Here is a 16,300-nt window from a genome sequence, read left to right as displayed (position 1 = left end):
ACCATCACTGTTCTAATCATTCCCAATACATAATTAATCTTGAGCATTACAAATGCATCTTAACATTATTTTTATAAGTCTCTTTACATTTCCTACATTCAATTTTTTATTAAGAAAGTAAAGATGTTAATAATGCACCCTGAGCACAGGAGCAGAGACATAAACAAAAAAAGGTAGAAGCCTATATTAACATTTATCAAAATTTCTTTTCACAGAACTACATGAAATGTAAAAATACTTCCCTTCACAAGGGGAAGAAAAGAAAACATGGGGCAGGAAAAAAAGAGATATTATGGTAATGTGACCATGCCAACTACATTGCCTTGATTTCTTTCCTAATTAGGATTAATGTATTTCTGGCGACAACAACATCCATTTAACTTTCACAGATTCAGCATTAAAAAGAGGAACAGAAAGGAAGGGGGGAAAGAAATGTGGCAGCACTTCTAGGGCTGTTTTTTTAAAAAATTTTATTGCAAGCTTTTGTGGATATAAACCTACTTCTTTGGATGTAGTACTGAGTGGTATTAAGGCCTCAGGTATAAGTCATATTTATTCCATTGAGGGAGTGAGATGGATTGTAATATAATCCAGAAATAATAAATAATAGGATTCTGGATCCTATTACATTCTATTTTACTCCCACAACTGTATAAATTTGCTTTATACCTGAGGTCTCAATATCACTTAATACCGCATCCGAAGAAGTGGGTTTATATCCACAAAAGCTCATGCTAAAATAAAAGCCAATGAATCTGAAAGATGTTGATACATTTCCTCCCCCCCCCCTTTTGTTTTTAAAGCTGCAAGAGACTAATGCAGCTACTGTATATATTCATATACAAGTCAACCTTATGTATAAATCAAGGGAAAGTTTCAGGGTAAAAATCATGGATTCCAATGAGACCTGTGGATAGGTCAAGGGTAAAACTTAGGGTATTATAATAAAGGATCGAAAGCGAAAAACACCAGTCCCTCCTTCTCCTTCTCTGGACCTCTCCTGATCACCTGACACCACATCCAAGGTGCTGGAGAAGAAGTCTGAACATTGGATTGGGGAGGAAAGGGAGTTAAAAGGGGTGTTTCTTTGATAGGAAGAGAAGGCTTTAAAATCAGATCAGGAAATTCATACACACACACACACACACACACACACCTGCCTCCAAGAACTAAGAATGGGGAAGAGTGGGGCATCACAGTAGTGCTTGTTTCAGGATCGTTCTAAGTAGTATTAGTGTACTGACCCAGGATTTTAGGGTTAATTTGGGGGCATAAATTCCTCGACTTATAGTCGAGTATCTACAGTACCTCTTTGAAAACATATTCAGTGTTAATAACATCAGACACCAGATTCAGAGCCATCATTTTTTCCATCCTCATACTGAACAATTTCTCCTAGTTTCTCCAAAGTTACATCCTCCCAGAAATGCTGCAAAGTTCACCACAGTATCTTATAACTCAGCTTTGAACTGCTGTTCCTGTTTTTGCTGTCAGCATCCATTGTAAAGCAAGAAAGAAAAGGTACCTTCAAAGAAGTCAAAGTCTTGCAAGTCATCAGGCAGCCTTGGCAGGACATCCGAGAAGTCCTCTTGATTCAGTTCGAGGTCATGTGGAATGTCTGTGATTTCATTGGCGATGTCATCAGGCAGTTCATCTGTACTCAGCTCTGGTGTGGAAGGGCTCCTAAGAATATAGGGAATACAGGGAAGAATACAGTCACTCCCTTGTTTGATACTATGCCTGGCTGCTAGACATTGATCTATTGTGAGATGGATACACACACACAGAGGTACTCTCCCTCCTTCCCTCTCCCTACATGTTTTAACTCTTCCACTGAGTTCCATACATTCTGTATCTCTGCATCCAACACAGCCGTTTCAAAGACAGGGAAGGCTTGCAATGCTACAGCCAGATATTATTCCCAGAAAATCTTCTTGAGAAACACTTTCCATACAAGATGATGCACAGCTGCAGCTACGACCCATTTAAGTGAAGCTAGCAAATTCCTTCCTTTGGTAGACAAGAACCAATGCAAGAGGTGCTTTCTCATTCATTAGCACTATGGAGCAAAGCTATCCCAATCCCCGAGAAGAGACTACTGCATGAACCTCCACCAGCAGTTCTCAAAGCATGTGCTACTCACAGCAGAAGTGTGATGCAATCGAGTTTTATTCATGTCTTTGAAATTAAGGCGTGATGAATGCATCCTTCACTCTGGTTAGGAGAGAACTAATACAGCCAAATGCACTGATACAGTGAGTGATGTGATGAAGACATCCTTCAAACATTACCCTATATGAAAGATGTCACCACTGCATAACTTATTTTATCAGTGTATTTGGCTGTTGCTATACCTGAGCTTTGACTGACTGGCCTAAAGGTAGGGCAAGTGTCAGAAGGTAGCATTAGCCAGATTCTCCCCAACATACCTGTCCACGTTTCTAGGAGCTGATCTAGAAATACATACCACCACCACTCCTCCCCCCCCTCTCTGTGAGGATGGTGCCTGTCTAAGGTTCTAGGAGCTAATAAAGGAAATATGTACAACTCTGTGAAGTCGAAGGCTTTCATGGCCAGCATCCATAGTTTTTTGTGGGTTTTTTGGGCTATGTGGCCATGTTCTAGAAGAGTTTATTCATATACAACTGTCTCTGACTGTTAAAAATAAACTGTATATCCAGTTTTAATCCAGAGATAAAAATGAACCCTGATTATCAAAAATCTGTGAGACACTGACCAGTCTGGGCAATTGTCTGTATATGTTCAATAATTTGAATACTGTTCTACCAACTCAACGCTTTTTCATTACTAAGATTGGTTATTCTATTTAATGAAAAACATCATGGTTCCTTAAGACTCACACCAACCTCTATTAAAGACTCAACTGGTAAGATAGACAGCAACCATATAAACACATTTTTTTCTCTGAGACCCCTAAGAGTAATGGAAATGTAAAATGCCAAAGCAAAAGTCTACCTACTTGATAGATCAGTTTACTAAGACAAGAAAGTGCTGTAGGGTACTGAAAAAGAACATTACATCAACAGCAAAGAGATGTACATTAGGTCATCAAGACTGGTCAAAACTGTCTCTCTGTCAGTGCAAAATCGACCCCAGGGACCTGCCCAGCAGCAATTACCAGTAGCATGCTATGATGGAAATAAACTATGTTTCTTGTTTAATCTATTTCTCATGCAGGTGGCAGAGACCATATTCACCCACACAACCCATCTTTTCCAACACTCATGTCTGCTAAATACTGACCGTATATGGGATATCTCCATTGGCAGTGAGACGCTGGTGGGCATACTGAGGTTTCCTTGGGGCACAGCAGGAGGAATAGGCTTTTGGGGACGCCTCGGCCCTCGCCTTCTCTTTTTCTTGTGTTTTTTGGTAAGCGCAGGTGGCTTTGTTTTTTTCCTGGGCTTCCTCTGCTGCTGGTGCTGAACTTTACGAGAACTGTCTCCTCTCAAGAAGTTATCCTTTTACAGTGAAAATGGAAAAATCACATGAAGAATAAGAAGTCAATTTTTTTTTTGTCTCCCCACTGCAAAATATTACTGTGTCATGCAAACCAGAATGCAACGCATGAAAAGTATCACCCCTAAAATTTAATGAGTTGCACTCCTTGTACTAATGGTGGGGAAGACAGTAATCAAAAGCACACTGAGGCAAAACTGCTTCCAAATTCAAGTGTACTGATTTTGGATGGCACTGAATCAGAAACAATGTTTTTCAAAGCCAAAATTACAAATGATCAAATTACTTTTCTGCAAGAAATCTATACACCATATCCCAATACCAGATGAAAGACAATGCTTTTCAGAACAGAAGTGCAAACATACATACAAAATAATGAGAAAGATAGGTTGCTTACTTGTAATTGTGGTTCTTCAAGTGCTCACCTGTGCCCGCACAGACAAGGGTTTTTGCACTTGCACAGGGACCATACCTGAATGTTCCAGAGCTGAGTAACTTGGTGGAAACTCCACCCCTTCCCTATCTACGGCACATGTCCAAGCTTTCCAAGCTACTCCCCTCAGTTTTGGAATTGACCAGAGAATAAAAAGGGACCAGAATCAGAGGGAAGGCTGGGCAGGCTGTCTAAGGGAAAAGATAATCACTTGAAGAACACAGTTACAAGTAAGCTACCTGTCCACCTTCTTTGTGGTCTCTGTGCTTCTCACAAATCGATGACTATGAAGCTTACCAAAGAAGGTGGGTCAGGTCACTGGAGAACAGCAGAAAGAACATACAGCCAAATTGGGCAGCTGCCCACAGTCTAGCCTATAGTGCTAGATGTCTGAGAGCACATTGCAGCAGCTTTATACGGTTCTGGCAGAGGTACACCATGTAGTAGAGCTACAGAAGAAGACACAGACCTTGTAGCATGCATCTTAAGGCCAACAGGAATGGGCTGCTTGGTGATTTTGTAGGACAGTAGTATAGCCTCCACTATCCACTTTGAAAATTGCTAAGGAGATACATGCTGCCCTCTTTCGGGCCCACCATAACAAATAATCTGTTCGAGTGTCTGAAAGTAGCTCTACACTGAATACAAAAGGCCAATGCTTGACAGACATCCAAATGTGATAATTGGTACACGTAAAAGGTAGGTAGAACATCTTGATACAAAGCTAACAGACCTCATCACACATCTTAGAAAGTCCTCTAGAAAGAGGACGATCTTGACACAATGAAAGGAAAGAACCAGTTCATTGCATCGAAAAGCTGTGAGCTCATTTGCTCATAATGCAAAAGTGATGGCAACATGGAATACTACCTTTAGGGTAAAGGGACATTCATCTATAGACACAAGAGGCTCAAAAGGTTTGTGTATTAACTGTGACCGGACCAATGATAAAGATCAGGATGGAGTCAGAGATGAACCAATGGGTAAAAATGGGTTAGGCTCTTAAACTTCACAACTGGGTCTGAGAAAATATTAGTGGAAGATGAAGACATTGGTTGATGTGCTACAATTGCAGCTAAATACAGCTTCAGTGAGGAAAATACCATGCCCTGTCCTCAAAAGTGCAGCAAGAAGTACAGGACTGTGGAAAATTTGCTGGAACAGAAGATTCAGACCTAGACCATGTGAAGGTACAAAAGCACTTCCATCTATATTCTTAAGACCACCTTGTATAATCTTTCCTTGATGCTGACAGAATTGTTGTCAATCGAGGAGAGATTATCCAAGCTGTTAACCATAGCATTTTGACACTGCCATGAAGAATTTCTCCTTGGAAGTGTGGGAGCAGATGTGGTGAGCAGGGAACTGTGATGTTATACCTTTGGACAGCTGGAGAAAGAGGGTGAACCAAGGTTGTCTGGGCCAATAACACATCATCAAAATTGTATCACAGTTGTCTCTGTTGAATTTCACTATCACCTTCACCAGCAACAGGAAGAGAGGAAACAGATACATATAGCAACCCTACCACTTGTGTAGAAACACATCTCCCAAGGATCTTTCTCTTTCGTCTGCCCTGGAACAGAAACAGGAGCACTTCTTGTGAACAGGGGTTGCAAAGAGGTCTGTGATGTCTCCCCGAAGTGGAAGTGATGAGGTGGCTTGGTGTGACAGAGACCACTTGTGTTGGAGAATGCAAGCACGACTAAATGAATTCACCAACACAATCTCTCTTTTTGCAAGCTATAGGATGAATGTGCCTCTTGGTGCACCAACTCCAAAATCCCAAGGTTGTTGTGTTGTCTGAAGTGACTTGGACAATGTTACCTAGCAATCTCCCCCTTGCCTCCCCTGAGAGACGAGTACAATGAAAAACACGATATGGGTGGAATACTTGAAAACATTATGGTGTAGCCTAGAAGAATAATGGTGAGGACTCATGAGTCACTGATGTTCCACTAGATGTTGTGATGGTGGTAAGTCTTGGAGCCCAAGATGGAAATGGTCTTAAAAGGTGAAAGGTAGGACGTGTGACATCTGAAGAAAGCAGCTGAGGATGTCTTTGAACTGGTGCTATCTATAAGGACACTGTTGTTGGGATGATGACTGATGAGAAAAGGTGCATGAAGCTTGAAATTCTCAACAGTAATTTGGACCTGGAAAAGGATGATGATGGAGGGTGTTTTAATGAAGATCTGCATGGCCACTGTTGTATGCCAAACCCCATCTTCTTAACTGTCAACCTGGCTTCAAAGAGGTGATGAACACCATGATCAGTCTTGGAACTGAACAAGCCCTCTCCATCAAATGGAAGATCTTCAATACGATGCCTGGTATCTCCAGACAATCCAGTAGAGCATAGTCATATGTAACAATGGAGAGCAACCACACCCAACACCACCTTAACTGTGCAGTCTGCAATGTCGACGCAACCGTATTTGTTGTGCTGCTAGGATATGAGCCTCTTATTGGAAGAGCAGGACAAAAGGGAAAGATAAAATCTAACTCATTGAAATAATAGAAAGGTAAACAAAAAGAGTTAGGGGATAAATGTAAAATGTGTGTGTGTGTGTGTGTGTGTGTGTGTGTGTGTATACATATGTAAGGTTTTATAGCAAATATAATAAAACACTAAAATAATCAATTATTCAAATTTGCACTACACAGTCCAACACTTCGTATCAAGGCACTGCTGCACAAGATGATGACCTTTTATTTGGAGAAATTAAATGAACAGCATGCAATTCACATTGGCCACAGAGGAAGACCCTGGGCCATCTTTTTTCCCTCAGCAAATTATTTATGCCCAATGGACATTCTCCCAGACTGCCATTTATAACACCGTGTGGAGTGGAAATTTGAATAATTGATTATGTTTTATTATATTTGTTATAAAGCTTTACATATATACATACATACCCTAACTCTTTTTATTTACTTCTTGCTGGAAGAGCAAAGATGCATTTCTTTGTTCTTTGGGCAGATAAGGGATGAAAGCTAATATCTTCCCCCACAAGAGTGCTGGTACATGAAAACGCAAGCCTGCATGTTAGCCACCTGTATTGCAAGAGCTGCTGAAGAAGAGAACTAGCACTTAAAGATGTCCAGACATTTGCCTTCTTGATCAGCTGGTGATGAATGTGATTTCTCATCATCTCTAGTCCAGGTTGCCTCAACTACGATGGAGTTAGGTGGAAGATGTGTGAAAAGTAAGGAAACTCCCTGTTGAGTCTGACAGAGGTTCTTAAGATGGCTAGAGGCTGGTGGTAGTGAAGCTGGCTTGAGCCATCACTGTTTAATGAGTTCGTGGAGAGCTGGCAAGAGCCAAATAATAGCTGGTGTAGGAGTCTGTGAATCCACCATCTGAAAAACCAGGTCAGAAACTGGAGTTGCTGAAATTGTGACACTGAAACCCAAGGTCATGAGTAGCACTATGTTCCAAATATCTTAATGTCTTCTGGAGGTGATGGTGGTATGTTCTATGGCAGTAGTAGAAGTAGTGAGGGGGGAAAGTGGATGCTGAGGAGGAAAAATCAGAATCACAGTCCCTATCAGAGGATTCAGATGAAACCTGTCACACAGGTGCAAATTAAGAACCTCCAGCTGGATGAATAATCAGAGGAAGTTCTGCAGTAGCAGGAGATCTAGAAGAATGACCTTTAGAATAGAAGCAAAGTAAACAGTAGAAGTCACTAGAGAAACAGCTGGGGGCACTGTAACCAAAGCAGGGGAAAGAGATCTAGATAGAGTTGCTGTTGTCCTAGGCAGTGGAGATGGTGGACAGTGACAATGACAAGCATCTCTGAGGGGTAGACAATGACAAGCATCTCTGATGGTGACAAAGCCAAAGATGGAAAATTAAGGTGAAGAGACCTAGAGTGGTTTTGGTATTGAGGATATGGAGAACTGCGTGAAGAGCGATAGTGGGCAACTCCAGGTAGTGGTAATGGTCTTGATATGGTGGCGAATAAGAATGATATGACCTGGGAAGTTTTCTCCATAGGTGTTCCTGTCAGTTTCGGTCCATACAAGAAACTGAAATATATAGCGAGTCTTCCTGGTACAGATAATCTGGGTATAAAGGGCAAGAGAACGCATAGAATTGATCCATCCAGAAAGGAGATCTGTCCTATCTAGGTGGTGGTGGAAGTGGTCTGTGTCTCAGAGAGCAATGATACAATGGAGAAACAGCAGAATGAGATGCAGGGGTGGAATGAGGAGGAGAGGAAGAGATTGCATAGCAGGTACATTCTGCTTGAGAAGCTACTTCATGCCTTGTACTGAGAGGGGCTGGATGTCAATTGTGCTTGGTACTGAAGGAGGATCCGATAAAGCCAGAGCAGCAAGGAGCTGGATGTCAGCTGCACTCGGTACCAATGAAACACCTGAATTAATCATAGCAGTCAAGTTTGTGTCGTTGGTATCGAATTCAGGGACATCACCAACACTGGTACAGGGAGCTGCTTGGAATGTTTTGATCTCTTCTTCTCTTTAGGTCTGAAGTCTTTTTTCTGCTTTGATGCCAAACATCCCTCCAGAAAGCACACCCTTTTGTGTCAGATTTAGAGTGGGTAGATTAAGGGGTCAACGTTCTGGACGCTGAAGAAGCCAGATATCTACAATATCTTGCTACTAAAATAGCCGTAGTCACTAAGGTTGAACCAGATATCACAGAAGAAGCAGCCAATACTGAGAGCTCTCTTGATGCCAAAGGCATTGTCAGTACCAAAGGTGAGATAGTCAATGTTGAAATCAGTGTCAGCACTGAGGACTATGCCAGTATCAAGGCCATCTTAATCAACACCATCTTAGATTTTTGGTTGAAGGTCTCTGAGGCTTTGATGCCATGGTAAAGACAGAGCAAAAGGGTTTATTCGTGGCAGCCTCATCTGCAACTTGTAGTGATTGCTCCCAACAATAAAGCTTAAGCCTTGAGATGTGGTTTTTCAACACTTGAGAGCTGAAGCCTCTACAATTGGAGCACTGCTGCACAAGACGGCCCTTACCAAGATAGCAAAGACATTCAGAATTCCCATCTGACAAAGACACCTTTTGCCCACATGAAGATCATAGTTTAAAGAGTAAAGTTGAGGACATAAAAAGGGAAAAGAGAAGGGGCAGAGTCGTGAAGTAAATGGTACGTTAGTACTTACCTGAGAGACGTCCCTTTCCAGCAGAGAAGGTCCGGGCATCCTGATGTTGGGTAGCTCCGCCTGCAAAGGCTCCTGGAGGCAGGACAAATTTTTAAACAGAGGCCCGGGGCCCGGCCCCGCCTCCATGGGCGGAGCGACCCCCAGAGACCTCAGTCAGTGACCAGCCCAGCGACTGGTTAATCTTGAAAGGCATTGGCATCCAGACTTGGCATCTAGAAGGCAGAGGCCTGAAACTCAGAGTAGAGAGAAAGAGAAAGGAAAACAAAACTGTGTGTCCCGACCCTGGTCCTTAGGCGTCTGCAGGCAGACAGGGTGGGGAGGATGCCCGGACCTTCTCTGCTGGAAAGGGACGTCTCTCAGGTAAGTACACTCGTCCCCCGGGTTACGAAATTAATTCGTTCCGGCGCCATTTTCGTAACCCGGAAGTTTTTCGTTAGCCGAATCCCCATAGGCGCTAATGGGGAAAAGCCGCGGCTCCGCCGCGGCTCCATTTTAAAAAGCGCCAGCGTTTTTTCGTAACCCGGGTAAACCTTCGTAACCCGGAAATAATTAATTAATTTTTTTTTTTCGTAACCCGGAAATTTCGTATCGCGGCGCGTTCGTATCCCGGGGTACCAGTGTACTAACGTACCATTTCCCAGCAGAGAAGGGTGCCGGGCATCCTGATGTTGGGATTTACAAAAGCTCTGACCCAACCCGGGAGGGGCCTGCTGATGCCTTGGTGGAGTCGGGCACTATCTGTTGAAGGACCCTGCGGCCAAAGGCCGCCTCGGCTGACTGGAATATGTCGAGTTTGTAGTGTCTGGCAAACGTGGAGGGAGTTTTCCAGGTGGCTGCTTGGCAGATCTCTGACAGGGGCGCGTTAGTGGAGAAAGCAGCCGAGGTGGATGCACTTCTAGTGGAATGTGCCAAGATGCCGTCTGGCGGAGGTAGGTTCATGACCTTGTAGCATTCGAGGATGCAAAGCTTGATCCATCTAGATAGCGTTGACGATGATACCTTCTTGCCCTTGGATCGCGGTTGGAAGGAGACAAAAAGTGATTCTGACTTTCGGAAGGGCGCAGTCCTCTTGAGGTATATTTTTATGGCTCTGCGCACGTCCAAGGTATGCCAGGCCCTGTCTAACTCACCGGTTGGTCGAGGGCAGAAGGTAGGCAAGACGATGTCTTGGGATGAGTGGAAAATCGAATTAACCTTGGGGATGAAGGTTGGGTCAGGCCTCAATACGACGGAATCAGGTCTAATGATGCAGAGCTCCTTTCTCACCGACAGCGCCCCGATCTCTGATACTCTGCGGGCAGAGGTGAGCGCTGTCAGGATGAGCGTCTTGAGAGTGAGGAACTTGAGAGACGCCTCCCTCAGCGGCTCGAATGGCTGTACCGTCAGGGCTAGAAGGATCTTGTGTAGGTCCCAAGACGGGAATCGGTGTCTAGTCAGGGGTGACCTGTTGGAGACTCCCTTGAGTAATCTCCTAATGTGAGGGTGGTGTGATATCGTAGCTGCCTGTCCGTGGGGCAGTATCGAAGTGATTGCTGCCACCTGTCTCTTTATTGTGTTAGGTCGGAGGCCCTGGCCGAAGCCGTCTTGGAGGAATTGGAGTATTGTAGCAACAGAGACTTGTATGGAGTCCTTATTTTTCCTCTTACACCATCTCTTAAACGCCCTGAAGGTGTACTCATAGATCTTCATGGTGGATGGGCGCCTCGATGCCAGGATGGACTCGATCACCTCAGAGGAGTAGCCGTAGCTGGTTAGCATGTCCCTCTCAATTTCCACGCGTGAAGCTGAAGCCAGGTGGGATCTGGATGATGCACCTGGCCCTGGGTCAGTAGGTCTGTTCTGGCTGGGAGGGGAAGACTCTGAGTTGACAGGCTGAGAATCTCCGAGAACCAGGGGCGTCTCGGCCAGGCTGGCGCAATGAGGATGACCTCCGACTGCGACGTTCGAATCTTGGACAGGAGACGAGACAGTAGCGGGACTGGAGGGAAGGCGTACAGGAGGCCCTCTGGCCAGCGGCAGTTTAGGGCGTCGAAGTTTTCTGCCCCCTGGGTCTTGAACCTTGCGAAGAACCTGGGAGTCTTGGAGTTGGCAGGGGACGCGAACAGGTCCAGGACCGGGTGGCCCATCGTCTCTGTTACGGATTGGAAGACTTCCGGGTGAAGGCTCCACTCTCCCTGGTCTATGTCGGTTCGGCTCAGCCAATCTGCTGTGGTGTTGAGCTGACCCTGCAGGTGTTCGGCCTCTAGGGACAACAGGTTGGCCTCTGCCCACGAAAGCAGAGATTGGGCTTCCGTCATGAGAGCCCGTGATCTTGTGCCGCCTTGACGGTTTATGTGTGCCTTGGCGGTGATGTTGTCTGTACGCACGAGTACTGACTTGTGACGGATTGTCCGACTGAATGACCTGAGGGCTAGGCGGATCGCCCGTAGTTCCAGCCAATTGATGCTGTGCGACCGTTCCTCCGGGCTCCACCGTCCCTGGGCTAGCTGTGATCCGCAGTGGGCCCCCCAGCCCCGAAGGCTGGCATACGTGGTGATCTGGACTTTTTCGGCCGTCCAAATGGGCCGGCCTCGGAAGACTGTTTGGGCTATCCACCACCTGAGGGACTGGCGAACGCTGTTGGGCACTAATATCTTGCGATGGCTCTTCAGCGCAATGGCCTTCTGGTGAGGCAGAAGCAGCCACTGGAGGAGTCTGGCATGGAATCTCGCCCAAGGTAGGCATTCGATCGCTGCAATCATCAGACCCTGTAGGTGAGCGAGTGACCGGAGGCTGGTACGAGACGATCGTAGCACCTGAAGTGTTGACGTCCGGATGGACAGGATCCGGTCGGGGGGAAGGCGGACCGTCCCCGACTTTGTGTCTATTAGGGCTCCTAGGTGGACGATCGTTTGGCTGGGGAGAATGGAGCTCTTTTCCAGATTGATCAGGAAGCCGTGGTCTTCCAGGGACTTGCGTATGGTGGTGGTGTCCCGGATGGCTTGAGTCCTTGAAGGGGCCCTGATCAGGAGGTCGTCGAGGTAAGGGTAAACATGGAGACGTTGAGTCCTCCAGTGGGCGACTAGGGCTACCATGACCTTGGTGAAAATTCTGGGCGCCGAAGAAAGTCCAAAGGGGAGGGCCCTGTATTGGAAGTGGCGCCTGCCATATCTGAAGCGTAGGAAACACCGGGAGGATGGGTGAATCAAAATATGAAGATAGGCATCTTGTAGGTCTAGAGAAGAGAGAAAGTCGTTGTGGCGAAGGCTGTCCAGAATGGTTTTGAGAGTTTCCATCCTGAATTTTCTCTTGCGGACAAAGCGGTTGACTGCTCGCAGGTTTAGGATAGCCCTCCAAGTTCCATTTTTCTTTGGTACCAGGAAGAAAGTGGAGTAGCACCCTTGACCTCTTTGAGCATCTGGCACAGGTTCGATGGCCTGAATGGCGAGTAGACGATCGATGGCTTCCAGCAGGAGGCGATGTTTGTTGGGGTCGCTGGACTTGGGAGAGGGTATGAACGTGTTGGGGGGAGTGCGATGAAACTCTATCTTGTATCCCCTGCGGATGGTGTCGAGGACCCACTTGTCCGTCGTGGATCCCTCCCAAACCCCTGCGAACCCCTGAAGTCGGCCTCCTACTGGAGGGGCACCGTCATGACTGTTGATTTTTGGAGGTGGATTTGGAGCCTCCTCCTTTTTTTGGGTGAGAAGGGAGGTCGATTTCGCTTGTTGAACTTGTTGTCTCCCCATCTGGGCTTGGTGGACCTGGACTCTCTGGTCTGAGACTGAAAGGGAGAGAAGGACCGTGACGATCGAAAGGAGGACCGGTTCCTGAACTGTCTCCTGTCGTCCTTCTTTTTAGACGAGGGCAAGGTTTTCTTCTTATCCTTGCCCTCTATCAGAACTGGTTCGAGGGATTCGCCGAACAATTTAGTACCTAAGAAGGGAGTAAAGGCCAAGTTTTGTTTGGATCTAGCGTCCACCTGCCAATTTTTGAGCCATAGCTGCCGTCGCACTGCTAGTGCTGCTGCCTGGGCCCTGGCGCACTGTTGTACACAGTCCAGGGTGCCATCTGCCCCGAGAGCCAACGCCTTGGTGATCTTGTTGATGGTTTGACGTGTCTTGGTGTCTGCGTGGGGTAGCAGCTCCAGCAACTCCTTGGCCCACTGTAGTGATGCGCGCATCGCTAGCGAGACTGTAGTGGCTGCCCTGATGGCTACCGAATTGGCTTCGTGTGCCTTCTTGAGTGCCCCCTCGGCCCTTCGGTCTTCAGGGTTTCTGAGCGTGTCCTCGCCATCCCTGCTGAAAACTGTCGAAGAGACGAGGGCAGACACCGGGGCATCCACTAGGGGGACCTTTAGGCTATCCATGACTGCACGCTGAAGGATGTACTGCTTCCGAATTGCGCTGTGGTTGGGTCTAGAGGCTGCTGGTGTCTTCCATTCGTCCCTCACAACCTGCATGATGTTGAAGGGGCATGGGAGTTCCTGAACCGTGGTGACTGGAGCAGGAAAAAGATCTTCTCCCACCCTGGGGAGATCCGAGTCCAGAGCAGGGGTAGATGGGGGTGGCAAGGCGATGTCCAGGGTTTTTATTGTTTTCTTTATTAGAGTTGGATAGTCCTCTGGCTTGAGGAGTCGCGAGGACATGGGAGGGTCGCTGGTCGAGTCTCCCTCGTCCTGGGAGAGCTCTCCCTCTTCGGACTCAGAGACCGCAGAGTCTATGCTGGCCGGGGGACCCTCGTCTTCCGAGGAGTGGGGAGAGGGAGATCGAGCTCGGTTGTTGGATTGGGCTGCATATCGAGCCCTCTTGGCTGGGGGGCGAAAGTCCTGAGATCTGTCGGAGTCTGAATCCGACTGTGAACCCCGTCTCTGCGATCCCCTGGATCTGGCGGCCCGGCTTTGGACCTGGGAGACTAGGGGGCTTTGTGCCCGAAGGTCATCTGGGGACGTGGACTCTCGAGGAGACCCATGATAGGCGGAATTAGATGAGGATCGGCATGATGGTTCTATCCGCTGGCCCAGGGAAGGCCTGGCCTCGGCCTGCTTGGCTGACTCGCGTCCCGAGTCGCCGGTATGGCGGCCCCCATTTGCCGCCGCCTGGCCAGGTGGCCCCCTTTCATGGTCGCCCCTAATATGGCGGCCCCCATCTAGAGCCGCATGGCCTCTTGACCCCACTTCCGGGTCACCAAGATGGCGGCCGCCATCCCCGACCGCGTGGCCAAGATGGCGGCCCCCATCTCGGACCACGTGGTCTGTGCCTGCAAGGCCGACCGCGCGACCGCTGGCGCCCGCCGGGTGCCAGATGTTGGGCCCCCCCATCCCAAACCACCCCTGGTGGGCGAGAGGGACCCAAGGGAACCCCCATTGGGGGGGAAGAGGGCTGTTTGGGCCGCCTGCGGTTTCGGCCGCTGGGCCTCCGGCCGCGGAGGGCCCCTGGAGGAAAGGGCCCGGCCATCCAAGGAGGGGGTGGCAGAGCGGAGGAGCAAAGGGACCGGCGCCCCAGCCCTGCGCTCCGCTAGGCTGGCCCCGCGGAGCGCCGCCGTCGCTCGTTGTTTGGGGGAGCGCAGAGGAGTCTGCGGCCCCCGGCTCCCTGGGGAGGCCCCAGGGAGCAAAGCTGGGCAGGGGGGGTTGGCTTACCTCCTCCCCTGGCAGTCGCGGCTGCGGAAAGGGCTCTCCAGCCTCCAACCCTGACCGGGTCGGCTGTGGTGCCCTGGGCCGTGCAGCGGTCTGTGAGGGATCTCCCTCCGCCCGCTGCGGCCCGGCTCCCACCTCTCCTCTTCCTTCCTGGGCGATAGCCTCTGGGCGCGCTTCCGGCAAAGCCGGGGCTTGCCTGGGCTGGGTGGGAGCCTGCTCGCCCACTGGCCTGGCCTCTTCTTCGCTGACCATGGGGAAGGGAAAGGCAGAGCGGACAGGAGGAAAAGAGAGGAAGGAAAGGGTTTTTTTTTTTTTTTTTAAGGAGAGAAGAGAGAGAAATGTAAGAGTAAGGTGTGAGCCAGGCCAAGTCTGGGGGAGCCAATGGAGTATCTTCGGAGAAAGTGAAGGATGCGTCCTACCAGGCGCTAGGCAGGAAGAAGACTGGGGTCTCTGGGGGTCGCTCCGCCCATGGAGGCGGGGCCGGGCCCCGGGCCTCTGTTTAAAAATTTGTCCTGCCTCCAGGAGCCTTTGCAGGCGGAGCTACCCAACATCAGGATGCCCGGCACCCTTCTCTGCTGGGAAAAGGAACAGGTTTATTTTAAAGCAGCAGAATAAATGGAAAGAAACAACAGAAAGAAAGATAAAACATAATGGAAGGAAACTACTCAGCCATAGGAGAACACTCCCAAAGAAGTCACTCTGTCAGTGAACAAAGAGAAATTGAGGGGTGTTGCTTGGCATGTTTGGACATGACAGTAAATAGAAAAGGGGTCTTGCACTCAGCTCTGGAACATTCCAATTTGGTCCTGAACAGCTGTGACAACCCATCTCTGTGAGGTAGAGACCATGAAGAAGAATACAATGGTATAATTTAAAGAGCCCTCTTCTTGCAATTGGTTTATGGCAGTGATGGCAAACCTTTTAGGGACTGACTGCTCAAACTAAAAGGCCTTCCAGCACTGGGTGTTACCAAGGGGATGGGGAGAGAGATGGGACTGCTTCGGAGGCAGCTAAAGGCCCAGGACAGCCAGGAAGGAGGAGGAACAGGTGCACACCTGTTTCTCCTCTTCCTTGCCTACCACATGCCACATGGCATGTGTGCCATAGGTTCACCACCACGGATTTAGGAGACGCAAAAATTGTACTTTAAGCTATTAAGCACAAAACTGCACAATGACAAAACTGAAGTCGCTGATGCTGTTTTAGAATTAGACAAACCAATCCCTATTTGTTATTGTGAAGACTATGACACATGGCTCTTGTGCTTAACAAAAAAAGAAAGGTAGGGAATAATTTTTAAGTCTTAGAGAAAAAGAAGTGGGAACCTGTGTGTTCACTGACCAACATAAATGGCAAGAACCTCTGAAATTAAGATATAAATTGTGCAACCTAAGTGAAACACTCAGCCTCCACCTAATGTGGCATGCTAGCAGAATGGCCTGGATAATCGTGTCTGCTCTAATAAAATAAGCAGACATAAAGAGGGCTCACTTCATTCACAAACTGGAATCCTATGCAGAGTTTCATGGAAGTACAGAATATGGCGAGACTCAGTGGCAAGCAAAAAATGTACAGAATCAAAACAGGGTGCAATTACGAAGTTCAAAAACCCATAAACCT

At 47.8% G+C, this 16,300-nt stretch overlaps 1 protein-coding gene across 4 annotated transcripts in view; it reads right to left on the bottom strand.

Annotated features, from left to right (window-relative positions):
* The window catches only part of INO80D (INO80 complex subunit D), a 61,890-nt gene that overhangs the window by 12,785 nt on the left and 32,805 nt on the right, over positions 1–16,300 (bottom strand). For all 4 annotated transcript variants that reach the window (XM_042456044.1, XM_042456071.1, XM_042456062.1 and 1 more), the window contains exons 10-11: positions 3,265–3,482; positions 1,526–1,683 (exon numbers count right to left, since the gene is read on the bottom strand). In XM_042456044.1, coding sequence (XP_042311978.1) covers positions 1,526–1,683; positions 3,265–3,482 — 376 coding nt within the window. The remainder of the gene's footprint in view (positions 1–1,525; positions 1,684–3,264; positions 3,483–16,300) is intronic.

Source organism: Sceloporus undulatus, chromosome 1, assembly GCF_019175285.1.
Source record: "Sceloporus undulatus isolate JIND9_A2432 ecotype Alabama chromosome 1, SceUnd_v1.1, whole genome shotgun sequence".
NCBI lineage: Eukaryota > Metazoa > Chordata > Lepidosauria > Squamata > Phrynosomatidae > Sceloporus > Sceloporus undulatus.
This window is presented reverse-complemented; position numbering and strand designations above follow the sequence as displayed.